This window comes from Aplysia californica, unplaced genomic scaffold (assembly GCF_000002075.1).
Source record: "Aplysia californica isolate F4 #8 unplaced genomic scaffold, AplCal3.0 scaffold00542, whole genome shotgun sequence".
NCBI classification, from domain to species: Eukaryota; Metazoa; Mollusca; class Gastropoda; order Aplysiida; family Aplysiidae; genus Aplysia; species Aplysia californica.
Window position 1 is genome coordinate 247,716 of NW_004797812.1, and position 21,470 is coordinate 269,185.

General features: G+C 38.1%; 1 protein-coding gene across 3 annotated transcripts in view; it reads left to right on the forward strand.

The window, feature by feature from the left end:
* The window catches only part of LOC101853189 (kinesin-like protein KIF17), a 51,446-nt gene that overhangs the window by 14,497 nt on the left and 15,479 nt on the right, over positions 1–21,470 (forward strand). The window contains exons 7-13 of one of the 3 annotated variants that reach the window (XM_005106545.3): positions 82–316; positions 1,652–1,764; positions 4,037–4,196; positions 6,328–6,372; positions 11,491–11,565; positions 12,938–12,999; positions 15,642–15,659. In XM_005106545.3, the coding sequence (XP_005106602.1) occupies positions 82–316; positions 1,652–1,764; positions 4,037–4,196; positions 6,328–6,372; positions 11,491–11,565; positions 12,938–12,999; positions 15,642–15,659 (708 nt within the window). The remainder of the gene's footprint in view (positions 1–81; positions 317–1,651; positions 1,765–4,036; positions 4,197–6,327; positions 6,373–11,490; positions 11,566–12,937; positions 13,000–15,641; positions 15,660–21,470) is intronic. The other 2 variants (XM_005106546.3, XM_035971937.1) reach the window with 2 other exon arrangements.

The window sequence follows — 21,470 nt, forward strand, 5'->3', positions numbered from 1 at the left end:
GTCTTAATGTACATCTGGCCTTTTCACAAACATGTTATGTTGAAACTACTATGTTATCCAAACTCCTTGTCCCCTCTTCAGGACTCCCTGGGTGGCAACACAAAGACCATGATGGTGGCCTGCCTGTCACCGGCAGACAACAACTATGACGAGACCCTGTCAACCCTGCGCTACGCTAACCGTGCCAAGAATATCAAGAACAAGCCGAAGATCAATGAAGACCCGAAAGATGCACTGCTGCGGCAGTACCAGGAGGAGATTGAGAAGCTCAAGGCTATGCTGGCGGGGCAGATCCCTGTTGAAGCCGCTGTGGCTGGTAAGTTTTTCTTCATATTTTGTTTGTTGTTGAGGAAAATTTAAATACAGTCAAACCTGCTTTAACTACTACCTGTATAAGACAATCATCTGTAGAAACAGCCACTTCCCATTTCCTCCGTTGTAGTTTTTATTTACATTATAATGACACTGTGTAAGACTGACGCCTGTCTAAGACGGCCTCTTTTCTCCTCGACAATGTGTGGCAGTTGTAGACAGTTTCGACTGTATTTCTTAGCACCAAATGTTTCTATCCCATGTCGCCTGACACACTGAATCCATTTGTGAACCATCTACAAGGGCTCACACGGGCATACTCCCAAATACATCTACTGCTGGTGCTGGTTCACACCTAACACGGAGAATGGCAAAAATAGTATTTACTACATCATGGCTTGACTTTTCTCTGTGCTAGAATTGGAGACAACAGCCAGGAATCTACTGAAATCAATTTTTTTTAAAAATATGTAAGGGTATCACCACAGTCCCCAGCCTGTATTCTGTCCAACATTCCAATAGGTGATGCAGGGAAAAACTTTGTGAGGAAAAAGATAGGCTTTTTTCATCTCCCTGTTCCAGGTTTCAAACATGATTAACTTCAGGAGTTTTGCACTTTTTCTCAAATCATTCAAGTGATATTTAGCATTTTTTTTTAGAAAGGACCAGTTCATTTGCGGTGCTGTGTTACTTTTACAGTCTGTTCTCTTATAGGGTGTTTCTTTTTAATGGTTTGCTATGTTGCTTTTATGCAACCTTCTCCAGCACTTCTTATTAAATAAGAATTGTCCTGTCCAGAAGGTTGAAAGGAAGGGTAGTGTTTTTTGTTGTTGTTGTTGTTGTTGTTGTTGTTCTTAATCCGGTAGCCTCTGGGTGTGTGCCCATTGGCCTAATGCCATGTTAAAAAAGATGAAGTTCTCCAAAAGATATTTTTTGCTGCAGCATAGAATATTTTATGGAAGGGCTGTGGAGGGAGAAAAGATAGGACATAACTAAATCTCTGGTTTGTTCAGTTTTCTCTAGACCTTCAGACTACCATGTAAGCAAGATATCTTGCACTTTATAATAAGCAGTTTTGGTATTGTAAAATGGAGAAATATTACTCTATATCTGTATCCATTTCACGAATTCTATGATGCAAAAATTATTTTTATTAGTGCACTCAGTCAAGGAATATGAAAGAGAAAGGTAGCAGGGCTCTTGTTTAGCTTTAATATAGACCTAAGAGGTTTTTTTCTTTTTACTGGTTTATCTAAACTGGACTCCTCTGTGTTTGCATTGTGCATTTACTTGACCCTGATAAATCTGTAATCTCTGGCTAATACTTACTGACTTTCAGCTGGTGCTACAGCCAATTCACGCTCAAAGAAATCCTCACGTCCTTCGTCTGGGGGATCTGATGCTGATTCAGTGAGGGCGGAGTTGGAGGCAGAGAAAGAGAGGATCAAAGAAGTAAACATGTTGTTTTTTTGGGATTTTTTTATTGGATATGTTTTACGCCCGTCACAGCTGTTCCACTCTGGATCACTTTTTTGCCAGTCAATTTGATCCCCGAAATGAATTCAAGCACCTGTCATGCTACCTCAGGCGCTTGGTGCAGTGGATAAAAACTCACTTGCAATGGGTTTTTTTTTACACTTAAATTGGCATAATTTCTTATTATAGCCAGGAAATCCAATTAAATAATGATCAAATGAACACACTGAGAGGAAAGCATATTTTACGATGGTGTGGTGTTTGTGGTAGAGAAGTAAAGGTCAGCCTTGTTAATTACGGGAAAATTTTGGCTTTCAGTATTGGTTTGATTATCACATACATAAATTTTTTAAAAGGGGAGTAGAATAAATAGACTGATAGAATGTCATGATCTTCACTGTTGGCTCACAGTCACATTTTGAACTTTTGAACATACTTACATTTTGGCGTTTCAATCGGTCCTATTTTTTAAAAATCCACTTTTTGATTCGACATATTCAGTAACACACAGCTGCACAGGTGCACAGCAGTGAAATTATAAAAGAAGCCCAAGAGCATACAAAATAAGATAGAAGCTGATTTCAAATTGTGGTTTATAGAGAGATGATGAGCTTTCATATGTGTCACGGTGCAGTGGAATCAAGTGCTTGTCAGTTTTGGGGCATATGGCGTTATTGGTACCATCTTAAAGCCTGTCCATTCGCCTTCCTTTTTGGTGTAGAAATATCCATTTATTGTGGATACAAGTCAAGATCAGTGCTTCCACTCTTCGTATTTTTACGGAAATCCATACTTTCTGCCTGTTCCATACTTGTTCCTCCATCATTATCAACTCCCTCCGAAGAAAGCTGCGACAGTGTAGGACTACCGAAATTCCATAGCAAAAGATCCGTGCTCGCCTTCGTATCGTCTAGTACTAGTATAAGTTACGGATATTTACGGTAATTCTCTCGGCAATAAGTTAATGTTATAGAAACCTGCCAGATTGCGCATTTACTGCAATCGGCCATTATTCTGCTATGCCACATTATGCTTTCATTGCGGGTTGGTCGGCAGCACATTTTCACCTGTGTATTGATCAAAATCTGGCGAACTTTTTGTGCCATTTTCCTCCTTTTTATCATTCACTCATTCCGTCTATCTTCGGATTGTTTCCGCAGCTGGAAAATCTGCGCGTTGATCAAGTAAATTGACTTGTGATCTTAGACAGAAAATTACTGTCAGTGAGAAACTTTTTTACAAATTTGTGTAGATGTAGAGAAATTATCAATATGAAGATTCTATGGCGCGGGAACGTGATAAGGGCCGCGATGAAAGAAATTTATGCTAAAACCTACCTAAAACTACTAAAATCAAGAATCATTCGAATTGGTGATCCGAGGTTGTGACATGCGACATTCGGACGTGAAATTTAAGGAAAATTAGGGTAACTATATTGTGAAGGTACATATCTATTCATTATTCCCAGGTTTGCCTTCAATCAATGGTACGATGACAAATTTATTGAATTATAATAGCAATGGAAGGGGAACCTGCTTTTAAACATTGCCATCAATTGAAATATATTATGTAGATCTTGGTGAAGAAATCAAACAAGACAAATGGTGAAAAAATAAATGTTATGGTTTGTTGGCAATCTCTTCAAACAGGCTCCCAAATGGCATTTTCAGCCCTCTAAAAGCACTAAATTTCAATTTCTTTGGGAGCGAAACCCCACTGGGACGCTGTCCCTGGACCCTGTCCCTGGACCCTGCTGGGGACCTCTGCGGCCCCCAGACCCCCCGGCAGAATTTTCCTTACTTTTCAGCTTCAGCTGGTGGAAGCACTGCAAGATATTGGCAATTGAAGGAGGTGGGGGTCGCCTGGTTTTAGAGGTAAAATTAGCGAGAAAATAGCTGCCTATGCTGAGTCCTGTCCTTTGCCTGAGAGTCCGTGGTAATTGGAAATTTACATCTTCTTGGCTTTAATCAATGTTTTTCAGTAAAATCCACACAGAAATGTATTCTTTAATGGGCATGAAAGGTGTTGAGCCAGAATACCAATATTCTATGAAAATTCCCAAACCTGAGGAAAAATGCCAGTTTCTGGACTTACATTATTTTGACGAAACGCCTGATTTCACCACGCTGCCTCACATATGGTATGTAACACATTCAAGGTTTACAGGATGGATAAAGGGGATACTTTACTGTAAATTCCTGCAAATTTCTTAAAATTGCACCTCACTTTTTTATGTCGACATTCACAGGAGTACGAGGCGCAGGTGAATGAGATGAAGTCTGCCTATGAGGCAGAGAAGTCTAACAAAGCCAAACTACAGCAGGACATGCTGCGGCTGCGGGCATTTTACGATGACAAACTGCGGGATGTGGACGGTCAACTAGCTGGCCTACCCAGCACTGCAGAAGGTTTGTTTGTGCATTTGTTTGTCAGTATATCTTTATAACAGTATCAACCTTCCCCTTTTGATCAGTTTTGTCCTCAGTTCTGTGATATCTCTCTTAAAAGTCTATGAAGGAATGTTCTGAACTTTGGTAGTGCTGCAGTTCTGAACTTTGGCAGGTTTTGAGATTGTTTTCAAAAGACTTTAAAGATTCTAAGACACATCAGCAAGTGACAATATCCATTAAGTTAGTATTATACCTATGTTTGTTTTGTTGTTTTTAAGTTTCTTTTTCTTTCTCTTTTGGGGGAGTGATTTGGGGGTGGGGGGGTTGCATTGTAAATGCTTGTTACAAGGATCAGTGAGAGATTGGGGTGTAATGTTATTGACCTGATATTGTGTTCAGCAGAAGACACTTTTTATAAAAAGACAATATTCTTGACTTAAGGAGCGGGGGTTCCTTTACATCATTTAGCTTTGGCATGTTTTTAAAAGATACTAATTTTGTTTTCAGTGTTGCTTCCTTGATCTTGTTGTAGTGCCCAAGGGGGCGCTCTTTCAAGGTTGAGGCAATGGACAGTAGTCAAATTTTAGGGTAAAAATTCAAAATGTAGAGTAATCATTGACACACACAACGTATGAATTCTCTGTCAGTTTTAACAGTGCAAAGAATAAACAAAGGGAATAAATGATACGGGGAAAACGGTCAACTAGTTTTTAAGTAACTCGGTCACTAGGATTAGTTTTAAACTGTTATCTGGAAGATTCATTTTCAGTGTCAACCATTATGTCATATAAAAAAAAATTCTTGTCTTAACTGTTATGTTTGTCAAGAAGGTGTTAAGCTACAAACTGAAATATCAGATTTGGAGTCTAGAATAATTCTGTGTATTTGTGCCCTCTTTGACTGGCACAAGAAGTCCTGCAAACACTGGCCTAGTCTGGTTTTGAGTTGAGTGATTTGAGCATAATATCATTATGTTATGAGCACTTCTGTTTTTGCATACAGCAAAAGAGCGACACTCATAAAACAATGCTTCAATCATGAGTGAGTCATTGTTCATTTTTAAAGAAGAAGAGAAAAAAAACTGCTTCTCTTCAATGTTGGTTACTTGAAATAGATGTCACGACAACAAATCAGCCATTTGTTTTGTACAAAAGTTTTACTATGGACTGCAGAAGGTGGAAAAAATCAAAGGACTACTCATAAAGCACTCTAAGAACAATTAATATATGTGTACAGCTGACATGCACACATATATATATATACACAGACATGGACAAATATGTTTGTACCTACTCACAAACACACGCACAAACACACACACATACACATACACGTGCGTACGCGCAAATATCTCTTAAAGCTTAGGCCTCATAATTATGTACTATGTTTTCCAGACCAGTGTTACATTTTCAGACGTTTTTTCAGTCTGTTTTGTCCTGCTGTCTACTGAAATAGAAATTAATATGTGCTGTGTGATCTTTGAATCTCCTTATTTTATGACATTCTCTTCATCCTGCCTAAGTTTGCTTTACATTCTGGCTGGGTAGACTGCTAGAGACGTGCGAACTGAAAGATTCCTGGATCATGATTTTCTTTTTTTTTTTCATAATTCAGCATTCTACAGCCTTCCCTTTGTTGGCCCTATACAGTCTTCTCTTTCACTCTCCTTTGACTTTATCTGCCCCCTTTATCCCTCGCTAAAACACAGAAAGACTACTGTAAGCAATTCAAACAAAAACACAACCCCTTTTAAAAAAAAATCAATCCTCGCTTTTTATTATTTTACGTCTTCTTCCTCTGCATGTTTTAACATATTTCTTCTTCCTCACTGTCTCTGTTTTTGCATCATTCTCTCTCTCTCTCTCTCTCTCTCTCTCTCTCTCTCTCTCTCTCTCTCTCTCTCTCTCTCTCTCTCTCTCTCTCTCTCCCTCTCCCTCTCCCTCTCCCTCTCTCTCACACGCACATTTTATTTTGAACTTTGTTCTCCATCCACATTTTCGTCCCATCCTTTTCACACTTATTTGTTTGCCCATCTCTGATATCAATTCTTCTGCTTTATATTGGTTACATTGTCAGCATTTTGTCTTTTTAAAATGAAATATGACCCTAATGTGTTACCATATTATGATTTCCCGCTAATGGCCAATAGTGCTAGGGGGACTTGATGAGGACGAGTCAGGCGAGCTACACACAGGTGACTTTTGCCCCTCCTTTTTTTTTACATTGGTTTGCAGCTGCTGTTGGAGTAATGGGCCGTTATAGTGTTTTTTTATAATCTTCATTCTCTCCTTTTTACATTCGTCCTTTTTACCTCGGCATTTAGAGGTTTTTTTGGTTTTTTTAAATCTGCGTTTTGCTTTTTTAAAATGATAATATACTATATCAATTACATACAATATTTTTCATTGGTTATTAACATATCCCTTCAGCATATTTCACATTAAAACATCCTGACCTGTTTTTGCTTTTTTAGTTAAAGGTTTTTTAAGTGGAAGTGAAGACTATTAACAAAAACAAACAAACTAGGCATCGTTCGCTTGTTTTAAGTTTCATAAATCTTAGCTGGAATCGAACTAATTTGTATTTACTGACTTTATATATTGTTACTGGTTTAAGAATTCAGAAGTGATTCGTCTTTAGAATTCCCCTCAGCACTGTGCTCATATTTTGAAGAGATGTGCTTTAGTGCTTTACCCAAAACCTGCTTAAGCCTTGCGTGTGTGCGCATTGCATCTTTAGAGTAACTGAATTGAGGGTCATTGATAGAGCACCTAGAATAGCCTGAGTGGAGACCCTCCCTTTTCTTCCCACCCAGAGTACCCCCCCCCCCACACACACAATAAAAGCAAACACCACAAGAGAAAGCAACAAAGAAAACAAGTAAAGGAGTGATGAAAGTCGCATGAAGAAATAGGTCACTGGTTGGATCAGTAAGATTGAATGCAGTGCAGAAGACAAACAAGAAATATTCTTTAATAAAATGGAGACTGGCATCTGTGGTTTAGCAGTCGGGCCCTTTGTCATTGCACATAAAACATATGAATTTGATTCCTGTGAGGCAAGAATTTTGTTTGAGTAGCTCAGTCTTTCTGCTGGGATGTTGGTGATCCCTCTCAGCAGCCCAGGTTGGCCCTGACAGGCAGGGTCTATGCATGCCTCCTAAATGATCTAAATTGTGTTATAAAAAACCCACAAAAACTGGAGGACTGACAAAACATGTTGAAAAAGATCAACTGGAGGGGGGGGGAGAAGAGATCGGGGATGGTGGAGGGAGAGACGTGGGAAGGTATTGCAAGATCTGTGTTCAAATCTTTTACGCTTGGGTAGGTGGTAAATAATGACATCTGTAAAGGTGAATTCTTATTGTGTTTTTGATAACAAAATGTAAGCTGGAAGGCTTTGATTACTGCTGTTTGTAAATACGGGCTAGGCTGTTCTAAATTAATGCCTTATTAGCAGTTGTAACAAACTCAAAAATGGCTTTGAAGCATGGGTTGAATTGTACTATAAAGCGATGATAAATAAACCCTGTATCCCTTTTCATGAGTTTTGGAACAAGTCAGGATGTTTCCCCACTAGATTGAGGAGTGTTTGTTCACTGGCACTTTATTCTCCATTGTGCACACACAGGTCTTTTCTGAATAGCCAATGTAATGGACCAACTCTCCAGAGTGCGACCTCTTTACTGCTGCTATCTCCCATCGCGTTTTCTTTTCTTTTCTTCCTTTTTTCTTTTTTTTTTTTTTGGTTTAACTTTAACTCGCTGATACTAATAAACAGGGATGAGTACTTGTATAATTTGTTTTTTGAATTAATATGGGTTTTTGGGGGGGTTTTGATTTTTTTAAAGTTATGATGTTCCACTGCTCCTGGGGTAAAAGTTGGCTTTAAAAAAATTATTTTAAGGAGTTTTATAATCAATCCTGATTAAAAGATCCAGGTGTGTTTTAAGGTACTCTCTTTTGAAAATCACTGACAGTTTATTGTTCTTAACATCAGTGGTTGCATATTGAACCAGGAATGGTTTCTGTGCTAAAGAAATTGCCCACAATCTGAAATAGTGCATACCTTTTCACAGTAAAAACACGATGCCTACATGCATGCACATGTACATATGCAAACATACACAAACACAAACACACACACACACATGCATGCATGCGTGCTCAGATGCATACTCACGCAAACACACATTCTTATTCATGTTTTGCCTGCGTAACTACAGATGTTTATCTGTTTCTTCATGTCTCTGTCTCTGAATTTCTGTCCCTCACTCTTTTCCTTTCTTCACTCCTCCACCCTCCCCCCTCCTTGTCTACTCACCCTCCCATCTTTACTTACCTACCTGCCTTCCTACCTCCCTACCTACCTGTCTGTGTGTCTCTTCCCCCTGTCTTTCTCACTCCGCCTTCCTTCTCTTTCTGTCTGTCTGTCTGTCAGTCTGTCTCCCCCCCCCTCTCTCTGTGTCTCTGTCTCTGTCTCTGTCTGTCTGTCTGTCTGTCTGTCTGTCTGTCTGTCTGTCTGTCTGTCTGTCTGTCTGTCTGTCTGTCTCTCTCTCTCTCTCTCTCTCTCTCTCTCTCTCTCTCTCTCTCTCTCTCTCTCTCTCTCTCTCTCTCTCTCTCTCTCATCTATAAACATGTTGGCTTTGACTCTATTTCCAACCTATCGACCTTTTCTATGCCTGTTGTTCCTGCGCCACAGCTACAACCCCCCCCCCCCCCCCCCAAAATTTTTGTTCCCACCAGCCTTTTTGTTTCGCATGTGCACGTCTTGCACTCACAGCTTCATCTCAGCTATGCCAAGCTTGTCTTTACCTTTATTCGTTTTGGTTATTTGTATCCAGACTCGCTGCATTCTCCCCCCCCCCCCCCCCTCTTCTTCCACATTTCATCCTCTGCTCCCTCTTCCATAATTCCTCCTCCTCCCATCACCCTTCCCCCACTTTCATGGCATCTTCCTTCTTGTACAGCCAAAACAAAAAGAATCCCTCCCTGGTTTATTTGTCTGCTTGAACTTATCTACTGTTCTTTATTCACATGTGGCAAACACACACTCACACAATTGAAATGTGTAGTCATATTCACCCACATGCATAGATAAACATTTATATATGCCACACACAGGAACACATAAACACTTGTACACACATTTTCACACATGTGAGCAATTTGGCCACTGTTACTTACATGTACATAAGCTTTGTTAACTTGAGCTCTATTGTCAGACTTGACTTTTTGGGTTTTTTTAAAGTGAGTCTCACATTGGAAATGGACACTGATTCATGGGTTTTGTCTCTCAAATGGTTAAGTTTCCTGTGAAAGGCCAAATGTTTGTAAGAGTATCTTACATTCAGAACACATCATAGAATATAGCTAAAACATTGAAAGTGAACATTGTAAAGTTGGCTTAAAAAGTAGGTTAGTAGGAACAGCACTTTCTTAACTTTTGAGCTTCTAATTTATTTTTTAAAAACTGCTGCATTTATTAGACATGAAGATGATTTGTGAGTTACAAAGAGTTTGTACTATTGTCTGGTAAGTATCATTGAACATGCCTCATGGGGGGTGATCAGTAGTCTACACTGGGATTTAATTAGCGTCCTTTGTAAAAAGTTGGATCCTTAATGAAATCACGCGTAGATTACTGCGAGTTTTAAATCCATATTGTTCGAATGTTTGAAAGATGGGTAATAGTGTGCATGAGTCACCTCTTTTAGTCTAGCACAGAAACTCATCACCACATTGTATACCTATGGTTTGCTGTGATCCTTTACATATACCTCTTTTTCTCTTCTCTTGTTTCACAGACTTTGCCCTCCGTTTGTTCTTCAGTGTGGTTTTTTCCATTCTTCTTTCTTTTTTTTTTTAGCTCACATCACTTTGGTCTTTTTCTAGGGTCTTTTTTTATGCTGGCCTTGACAGGTGCAGCTTGGTACATGTCTGACTATGCATGGAAGTTTGATATGGAAGTTTGATGTTGGAATCTAAAGGCATTTCTTCAGTTGTTCTCGAATAGTATCTTTGGATAGGGGTTAGACCCTCGGTCATGCCCAGAAGATGAAAGTTTGATTCCTATTCCTGTGTGGGAAGGTTTATCTGTTGAGTATCTCCGTCTGCTTGGACGTTGTATACCTTTCAGCTCAGTCAGGCAGTTACAGGCAGACTGAAGCAACAATGATTGAAATTGTTTCCTTTGGAATGTGAAACATTTAATTGCAAAATAATAATAACAATTGTTCCCTGTATCCCTGGAGATGTACTTAATGTCCTATGGACCATCAAAAAGCCCAAGTCTGGTGTGTCATGTGGAGTTGAACTTCCACCTCCAAAACACAAACCTGCCCTTCTTCCTTCTTTTTTTCTTTCTTTTAGTTTCTTTTACTTTTCTCTAATTTTCAATCTGGTTCGTTGTCTGTCTGACTTTTCGTGTTTCTGTTTCTCTGTTTTCTGTCTCTTCATTCACCAATCACTTAATAGTTTGCATCACATTAGTATATATTCCTTTAATAAGGGGTAACCCTCATTTTCCAGTGAGATTGGGGACTCTTTGCTTATTATCATGATTTCAGATCGCTTTAGGTGAACTTGCCAACAGTTCTGAGTAAAAGTTTTTGGGCTCAGTATTTCAAACACAACACAGCTTAGTGTTAGAAAAGTATTAAAGTAGATGGACACTGGATAGGTTAGTAGTTTTGTGAAGGGTATTCCTAAAGGTCAGATAATGATTCAGCTTATCGAATTCTTGCTCACATCATCTTCCAAGCTTTTGTAGATTTACTAGAAATTTGTATAATTCGATGCACATTTTCCATGGACCATGTCCTGAAAAAGCTGGTTGGCATTTATGAAATATTATGCTTTGAAACTGTAACCTCTCCTTTTTCATTAGAATTTGATTGCTGTAAGAGGTCTTGGCTTTGCAAAATGAATATTTGTAATGAATTCAGCTTTTTTATTTCTGGCTTGTACAGGTCCTTGGCAGTATGGAGGTCCGTGACCTGCTTCATCTTATCTAGACTTATTTTTTGTAACTCTCTGTCTTGTTTTCTAAGTAGTGAATAGCATTTTCTTCATTTTAAAAAAATGTTCTCTTACGCCAAAAAAGTTCAAACATTGTCCTAGAATATATTTATGAATCTAGATCTAACTCTTTTTTCTAAAAATTGTTTTTTTTACTTTTTCTATTTTAATGATCAGATTAAATAGGTTTAAAACTTGTAACTGTGCATGCATTTACATTTAAATACCTATTTTGATTCTCTCAAGCTTAGCTTTGTAACATTGGTCGTCGCTGCCTGTCTTTGTCCTGACAGGTAAGAAGAAGGCCAAGCAGGATGGTGACCGTCCAATGTCCACTACTAGTGAGGACACTGGCATTGTTGGTCCAGGTAACTGACACAGAAGGAAAATAGAGGATTTGCTTGTATTTTTCTTTGATTTTCTTTAAATTTTTTTTATGAGTACACATAGATAGGCTTCACAAAATCTTTGCTTTCAGTCTTTTCTTTTAGTTTTAGAAACATTTAAAAGTTAATTTATTTTAAAATTTATTTTTAGACACACAGACTCGCAAATGTAAGGTCTTAGGTTTGAACCCTGTTGTCAGGGGTCCAACACTGTGTCCTTGGGAAAGGCACTTTACAGGAATTTTCCTCTTTCCACCCAGTTGGGAATGGGTACAAGACCATAGACAGCTAAAGATCTTTTCAGTTTGTTAATGCTTTAAGGCTTAATCAGCTGCTTGCACTGTATGCTTCCTGGGAAGCGGAGAATGCCTCTGAGTATTCTAGGTGTAAAATGCTTAGAGCTTGCTCTCGATTGGGGATATGCACTATACAATTGGTATTTATTATTATAATTATTTAAATTGATGTTCAGTTCACATTGAGACACACAGTAGGTCATTTAAAAGACATTAGGTGAGGCATTAAATTCTTGGAAAGACAACAAAATGTGAAGACCGCTCATATCTGACTGGGTCACGAAGCACTACAAGTTTTTTCCTGAATTGATGCCTTGGAAAGGAATATCATTTAAGTCTTATAAATTTAAATGCGGGATGCTGTACTCTTTGTGTCTTGTCTTTGTATCTATTTATGTACTGTTACACGCTTTGGTCATTTTTGAGATGTAGCATAGAGGAGAAGAAAGCAGGCAAGAATACAGAGGTAATAATACCAAGGTATTATAACACATAGTGAAAATGTGGTATTATAACACCTAATGAAATGTAAATCAGAGAACAGATATTGATTTGCAGCATTTGGCCATCTTAGAAGTTGTACCTTCTCCTGATATGCAGTTAGTGTACTTGAAAATCCTCTGGTCTGATTGGCCGCAGTGGAAGCCACAAGTCAACTTAACCTTTAAATCTTCTGACCCTTCTATTTCGCTGGAGAGATATTCTTCTCTGCGGAAGTATTGGTCATCGTCAAAATTATCATAACTCCCCTGAGTGAGGGTGATATAAAAACATTGGTAAGGTGCTCAACAGCAAAACACTTCAACAAAGAGAAAAGACTGGGGGGGGGTTTCAAATTTTGGACTTAAATCATCTTAACATCTGGCCTTCCAGAAAATGATTTGTTTTTTAAGATGTTTGTTTTTTTTAAAATCCTGTTTGATGCACTGTTTAGAGCGTTTATTAGGTACAATCAAATGTAACCTGTCCATTACTGCTCTATGCTATGGCCATCTCAGATTTTGTATCTCTAGAAGTCTCCTTCCTCTTTTCATTGTTTAATTTATTTGTTCCCTCAGACATCTCAGACATTGGGAAACCTGTGATTCTTGGTGCTGATGGCTTGCCACACATCCAGAAGGTTTGTATCTTCCTTGTGTTCTGTCTGTTGATCTTTAGTGGATAAGGAGTGGAGAAAATGACAATGGGTTCAGGAAGTTTTGGACAGATATTTCCAGTTCTGGACACTGGTATACTTCCCTGTCCATCACGGAAATAGCTACGTTATGAGATGGACTTTAGATGGTCTCAACTACACAGACATGCAACATGTATCGGAGACCATAGGATGTATACTTTGATCCAGATAGGAAGAAACAAGCAGCTCCCTGAGAATATATCATTACACCAAAATGAGTGCTTCTTTTCGATAAGTTTTTACTCCCTTCGATGCTCCGATTAGTGTGTTTAATAGGTAAATCAACACTTTTTGTCATCCATCTCAGATAGCAGGAAGTGGTTAGCCTGCTACATCTCCCACTCTGCTACTGAGCACTCGTAGCGAAATGATTTAGCACACCATAGCAGTTGCTGGGAACATTTATTCTTACTTGTCAGTTACATACGAGAAACAAGCTCTTCCAATCTGTCATCGTGAGTTGCCGTTGTCGCCATTGCAACGTGTGGTTTTTTTTCCCCTTCACTGCTGCCCCGGTTTTTATTTAGCTTATAATATTGCCAGACCTAGTTCATGACAAGCTCTTGTGTGTTACCAACCATGCATGTCATATCTAACCATCGGTAGTTAGGCATATTTTTTTTTTCCAAGATGGCTGCAAGGATAAAAATGAAGTCATAGTTTTAAATGTCCTGGGATACAAATCTGGAATCAGAGGGGATGGTCCCAATATGATAGTGCAATGATCTTTGACCTTTGCATGATGACCTGTAGGCATAATTTGTTTTTCATTGAGTGCCCGTAACTTATTTGCTTCAGACTGTGCTGTGAATTTTTTCCTTTTTAATGATGACTTAATTAAATAACTTCTTCACTTGGGGTGCTTCTGATACTTTTCAAATCTTACTTGTCACCAGTTGTTATTTGCTTTGTACTATATGAACTTTTGACCTTTTTAGGATTGGGCAATAATGTAACTCTCTAGTCACCCTGATCACAGCTGTCTAATGGGATAACAGTTCTAGAGGTTTCCCCATTATAATATGGTTTGTGTGTTCAGTCATTAAGTTTTCCTGATCTAGGTTTGATCTGAAAATGCTGTTGTGCCTTGGTGGCTTAGTGGTTAGGCCCTCAGACTCGCAAGCGTAAGGCCATGGATTTGAATCCTGCCAGGGGCAAGACGTTGTATCTTTGGGAAAGACACTTTGCACAAATTTTCCTTACTTCACTCAGGTGGAAATGGGTCCTCAGCTTTAGACCGTGGAAGGTCTTTTCTGTTTGTTAGAGTTTGAGCATGTGAAATCAGCAGCCTGCACTGTTTACTTCACAGGAACCTGAGAATGTTTCTGTGTGTTATAGGTTCTGCTGAAGTAAAAATACTTGAAAAGCATATTGAGTATGTTGTATGGCATGGATATGCGCTATGTAAATACAATTATTAAATGCAATTATATATATTACATATATTCAGTTGTAGTGATAGTGGACTGGGGTGTGAGTGATACTTGTTCCCTCTCTGTTACTGGACATTTTTTAAAATCTGCGTTATTAGAAGTCTTTATGGTGCTCAGTCCACATCATTCAATCCCATGAGAAATAGATTTTGAGTCTCACAAAGCCCATTTCAGTTTGAAGGTGGTGCTACATTGTTCCAGGCTAGAACCAACCATAAGTCTTACTACTTGTATTGCCTTGTTCTGTTAACAATGTCATATTTGTTTTCCTCTTATCTTACACTGACACATATTTTTACAAAATCGTTTTAGTGTTCCTATATTCTTATCTTGACTATATTTTTACAACTGAACATTTGTGATAATCCACAATTGTAATAATGTAGATTCTTTGACCTTACTCTTATTCTCTGTATGGTACCAGGTGCATTTCATTCTTCACAACCCCAAAAAACCCATTATTTTTTTTGTAGACTGTACAGAAATCATGTACCTCCCCACCCTCCCTCCTCCTCCTCCTCCTCCTCCTCCTCTCTCTCTCTCTCTCTCTCTCTCTCTCTCTCTCTCTCTCTCTCTCTCTCTCTCTCTCTCTCTCTCTCTCTCTCTCTTTCTCTCTCTCTCTCTCTCTCTCTCTCTCTCTCTCTCTCTCTCTCTCTCTCTCTCAGATGCTTACACACACACACACACACATGCAGACCCACAACCCCCCCCCCCCCATACACACACTCAGATACAAAAATGGACAAATGCACACACACACACACACAAACACACACAAACACACACACACACATACACACACACACACACACACACACACACACACACACACACACACACACACAAGCAAAACATCTGTGCATACATGCGTGTACAGATTTATACACACTTATACCCCTGGCTTTCACATAAAAGAGTGTGTCTGTTGTGACTGACTTTAAATAAAATAATACAAGAAAAAAAATATAACCCACCATTATGAACAATTATCCTACATCAGTAGTATCAATAAAATTCCCAGAGACGCCATTGTGTCTGTAGTAATTGAATGATTTCTTAGCTTCTGATTTGTTATACTGACAAAACTAGTCTTTTGGCAATCTGGAAGTGAATTCATGGATATTGTGTTGTCCATTTATTTTGCTTTTGAAGAAACCATGGGAGAATGGGGTAAGTTTTCTATGCTATTGCTCTTTGCTACCATGGCAGGCATATTTCTCTTTAGGCTTTTTTTTGGTCAAGATTTGATGATTGCAGATTTTGGAGTGACATGAAAGCAGTTGAGCTACATTGCTATCATTTTTTAAAACATATTTTTAAAATATATTTTTTTTTTTTCATATTTTAATGTGGGGGAAGAAAAATAGTCGCATTATAGTCTTATAATGTTCCATAAGTGACACTTTTTGACAAACTACAATTATAGCCAATATTAAATCAGTTTTTGTGTTGCTATTGTCAGAGGTGGTTTATTCCATTGTAGCCCCCTTGTGTCGGTTTGAACTGTTTTACTGCCATAATGTGGAGCCAAATTTTGTCAGAAAATTAGTGTAGCTGTGAATTGCGATTTGTTGTTTTAAATGTTAGGGAGAAAAATTACAATTTAGGTATTTTAACTAACATATAATTACCCTTGTCCTTGTAAAATGAGCTGAGCAGTTTTAAACTTATTCAGTGCCATGGGGGAGAATTTTTTCAAGACAGGCTCCTGCACATTGCGATCAATTAGTATTCCCACATTCTACATATTTGTCTTTAAAGTGAAATAGCTTTATTTTAGACTAAACCCAATACGAAAATCCACGTGTTTTGCATGACTGGAAACGTCGAGCAGACTAAATCCCTTTTGCAAAAAATCTTGCTCCTTAATCATATGAAACCTGTCACTTTCAAGAGGTATTTATGTTGTGAAGTAATCAACATTATCCTTGATTCTAACTTATATGAGGATTGCAGTAATGCTTGTACTGTTAGTGATAGGGAAGAAAATGATAGGGTTCAAGTAAGTGAGAAAACTAGATGTATACATTTACCTGCTGGCTGCCGTGCCCCTTCTGATCTTCCTGTGTATTGGTGTTAACGGCATTTATTTTTACCTGACCTAAGTAGACACTGAATTGGATTTACATTGTTAGAGTTAGTAAATCTATTAAACATGAACGTAAAAAAAAAATGACTGCACAAAGATAAACTAAAAAAAATGACTGCACAAAGATAAACTCAATAGTATTTGCTGTATTTATTTTCCCTCAGTCGACCAAATAACTTGTAACCATCACAATGCTGCCCGGTATGGGAGGGGAGTCCTTCATTCTTGCTCTCAGCACTGAATGAGTTCATTAGGTTGATATTTTTGTTGACGTAGTTATTCAACCTTTCTTGATCCACCAGTGATATAGGTCTAGAAGCACGGAATCAGATTATACGAGGGCTGTCCCATGGAAAACCGGAATTTGGCTGTAATTTGAAAACTATTAAATATTTTCACATTCTGCAAACGCACACTTGTAAAACGATCATTTAGGAATTTCCCAATTGAGCGCCATTAGCATCCTTCTAACCAAACGAACACAGCAGTTCTCCGAAGATGGTTACCCCCTTGGAAAATTGATAAAGGATGGAAGTGAGGTTTGTCTTTTGGTTTCTGACAGCAAAAGGTTTCAAACCTATAGAAATAATATACACTGAAATAAAGTCAGTTTACGGGGAGAAAGTAATGGCACAGTCACAGGTATATGAGTGGTGTAATAGTTCAAAGCCGGGCATACAGATGTCAATGACAAAGTTCTCCCAGGACCTTGTTTTTCTGCCAAGATTGAGGACAATAAGAGTCGCGTTAACGAACTCATTCAAACAGACAGGCGCCTGAAAATTCACGAAATTTCCGAGTCGCTAAACATTTCTTCAAAGTCGACTGTCCATAGGATAGTGTTTGATGAGCTGCGCTATCGAAAGGTCTCTGCTTGATGGGTCCCAAAGAGCTGACAGCTGACCACAAGATGCAACGTGTTGAAGTGTCTCAGATTTTGTTGATTCGTTGTCACCAAACTGTCACGGGAGTCATGAACGCATCTGGAGACCTCCAACAATACGATGAATCATTCCTGAGAAGCATTGTTACAGGTGATGAGACTTAGATAAATACACCACATGACCCCTGAGACAAAGAAGGATTTAATGGTTTGGAAACACACGTCTTCACCTCCCCCAAAAAAGTTTAAAGTTCAGCCACAGGTGAAGAAACTCATGGTCACGGTTTTCTGGGATGCTAAGGGTGTTCTGCTTCTTGACATTTTGGAATTAGGACAAACTGTTAATGCTAACAGATACTGCCTGACTTTTGATAAGTTGAGAGAGGTTGTGTGCCGAAAAAGACCCGGCCGGTTGTCCAGCAGGGTAATATTGCAGCATGACAGCACAACGCCACACACCGCAAATGCTACGAAAGACTTAATCCAAAGGTTCGGCTGGGAAGTTCTGCCACTCCCCCCTCACAGTCCTGACTTGGCCCCGTCAGATTATCACCTTTTTGGACCAATGAAACGCCATATTTTTGGACAGCGATTCATCGACGACGAAGGCCTCGTGGAAGCCGTGAAAGAAGAGTGGTTGAAATCCTTTGACGAAAAATTCTTCAGGGAGGGTATCTTCTCCCTGATCCAGCGATGGGAAAAATGCGTCCAGCGGGATGGTGATTACATTGAGAAATAAAGCACATGTTGAGGTATGATGTGTTACATTTTTATTATAATAGGACAAAAATTGTTGCTTTTATGGATCTTTTCCGGTTTTCCGTGGGACAGCCCTCTTATATGGAATGTGTTAAGCTTTTTGTGGCACATGCTATTTATTGATTGAGGTGGCCATCGCTTTGAGTCACAATGCTTCTTTTTCAAAAGTTCTGCTCTACTCTGAGCCTTTGACATCTCTCCGATATAAGGGGTTTTTTTTCCTTGTTTTTTTTTGTTTGTGCGTTTGTTTATTTATTTATTTTTTATACCAGCACAATACCTTAAGTATCTAAATGTTTGTGCACTCTAAATTAGTTTTTTATACTCGTTTGTGTCGATATGTCAATCATTTTGGTTTATTCAGTTGCTTAGTTGCACTCATGTGAAGAGCAATGTCGTATCTGATATCTTCCAAATATTAGTTGCTTATTTTTCTTGTTCAAGCATTGTGTATAGTATTTGACTAGATGATCATGACATATTCTTCTGCAAAACACTTATTATAGAAGATTGTTTGTGTGGATTTTTGCCTTTGTTAAATGCACTCTTTCTGTGGGATCATCTTCATTGTAAAACATTTCAACACGTTTATTAATTATGTGAGCACAGTTCGTCATTATTCCATATGTCAGTTTAGTGTGTTGGTTATTTTCTCTTTTTCCCTTGTTTATGAAGTATTAATCCAATCAACTATGTATATTATTGTTTGAAAACATATAAGTGAGTTTTGGTGATGCTGATGTTTCCACATGTTTTTGTTATTGTGTATGTGAGTCCTTCAGAAGTTTACCTGTTTTTTTATAGGCGGCAGCTAAGATCCCAAACTCAAGGATCAAACACATAATGTATGAGAGAGATAGAGAAGAGAACTTTAAGTATCAAAATTCTCTCCAAAACTGTACAGAAATGTTACAAGGAAAACATGTGTCACGACGTGGTTGAATCAGGTGCTCGTCAATTTTTAGGCATACGAGGTTATTGGCTTCGTCCTAAAGCCTGTTCATTTGCCTTCGTTTAGGAGAAAAAAAAAATACCCATCTATTTTGAATAGTATTCTAAATATTTGTGATTGAAGGAGGTCAGGGTCTCCTGGGTTTCAGATGTAAAATTAGCGAGAAAATGGCCTCCAAAGTTTGATAACTTCCATAGCTTGAGAGTCCTTGGAAACTTAACATTTTCATTTTGTGTGCCTTTAATCAAGGTTTTTCAGTAGAATTTACACATAAATGTGTTTTGAAATGGACATAGAATGTGTTGAGCCAAAAAAAAGAAAGTTAAAAAAAAATTACTCATCGGCCGAAAAAGTGGCAATTTCTTTTTCATTATTTTGACAAGCGCCTGATTTCACCAAGATGTCTCTTAATTATTGAAAGCTAGTAACAGCTTGAAGAGGATGCTGTGGAAATTTTACTGAAGGACACTTGAAAATTTGGGAAGAAGTAAAAGAAAAGGTCAGTTGAAGAGGTCGATAAAATCGAAGAGAACTATTAAAACATGGAATGATAAGAGGATAATACTTAAGAAAATGAAGGAAAGACTAAAGGAAAAAAAAGAGGATGCAAGATATATTTTGCTGCTGTCATAGGGAAAATGAGTAACTTTAGGGGTTTTTTTTCGTGACCAGTTGAGAGGGGTCAATAGGAGTAACGACATTTTACATATTTGAGGCATCGTGGTGAAATCAGGCGCTCATCAAAATAATGAATTCAAAGACATTGGCATTTCTTCTTTTGACAATTTTAAAAATAATTTTGTTTTTTGACTCGACAGTTTATATGTCCATTTAAATACATATTTCTGTGTGAATTTTCCTGAAAAACATTGATGAAAGGCACAACAAATGTAAATTTTCAGTTCCCAAGGACTCTCAAGCTTTGGAAATCACCAGACTTTGGCGACCATTTTCTCGCTAATTTTATCTCTGAAAACAGGCGACCCCGACCTCTTTCAATCGCAAATGTCTCGACTTCTATTCAAGATAGGCGTGTATATTTTCATCAAAAGACGGTCAAATGAACAATATTTAAGATGATACCAATAGCTCTAGATTCCCCAAAACTGACGAGCCCCTGATTCTACCGCGTCATAACATGGTGGAATCAGGTGCTCATAAATTTTTGGGCATATAGAGTTATTGGTATCATTTGAAAGTTTGTTCATTTGCCTATCTTTTGAAAAAAACAAACCCATATAAGTTGAATAAATGTTGAGATATGTGTGATTGAAGGAATGGGGGTCGCCAGGTTTCAGCAGTAACATAAGGAAAAAAATGGCCGCCACAATTCGGTGACTTCCAATGCTTGAGAGCCGTTGAAAACTGAAAATTTACATTTTTTGAAGCTTTAATCATTGTTTTGAAAAAAAAAAAGCCAACACAGAAATAATGTTTTTAGATGAAAATGAAAGGTGTTGAGCCAAAAAACAAAAATCCGAATAAAATTGCCAACCCATAGGAAAAATGCTGATATCTTCCATTTCATTATTTTAACGAGCGCCTGATTTTAACTCGGGGCCTCACATATTACAGCCGCGGTTTATGAGTTTTCAGTTCTATCCTTAATTTCTGTGTACATAGAGAACCTGAAAACTTGCAGCTTGTTGCACTTCATTACTTCTTTTTAAAATGTTTATTATTGCACTTCCTTGTTTGTCTGTTTGTTTGTTGTTGTTTTTTTGGGGGGTTTTCATGAGTGTTGATTACGTATTGCCCTTTGTCAGTGAAGTTGGTGGTAGCATAGAAGTTCAAGATCTTCCTTCACTTGCCTGCACAATGTTGCCACATTCATATGCGCTGCACATTATTGTCTGAAATGGCTGATTCTATAATTGTTTTACTTTGTCTACTTCAACAGCATAATGGTTTCTTTTTTTTTACGAATTAGCAAAATATTTTACATTTTGGATGTGATTATTTAAGAATATTTTGTTATTGCGGTGCATTGTTTTAATAAAATGAGCAGTTTGGTTTGTTGGGTTTTTTGGCATGGGTTTTCTGTTTAGTAGTGACTTTCAATATTGCATTTTTATTAATGACCATATTTTGCTGATGAGTAATTTATTTTTGCTTTCAAAGAAATTTTACATTTTCCCCTTTTTAAAAAAATGCTCTTTGGGCCCAAGTCAGTAAATTAATTCTATAGAATTTAAATACTAGCCCTTTATTTCTGTTATTGTCCTCTTACAAGGATTGTGTTTGGTTTTAATTTTTGTTGTCTTTGGGCTTTTTTTCTGTTTTCCTTTATCTTGGGGG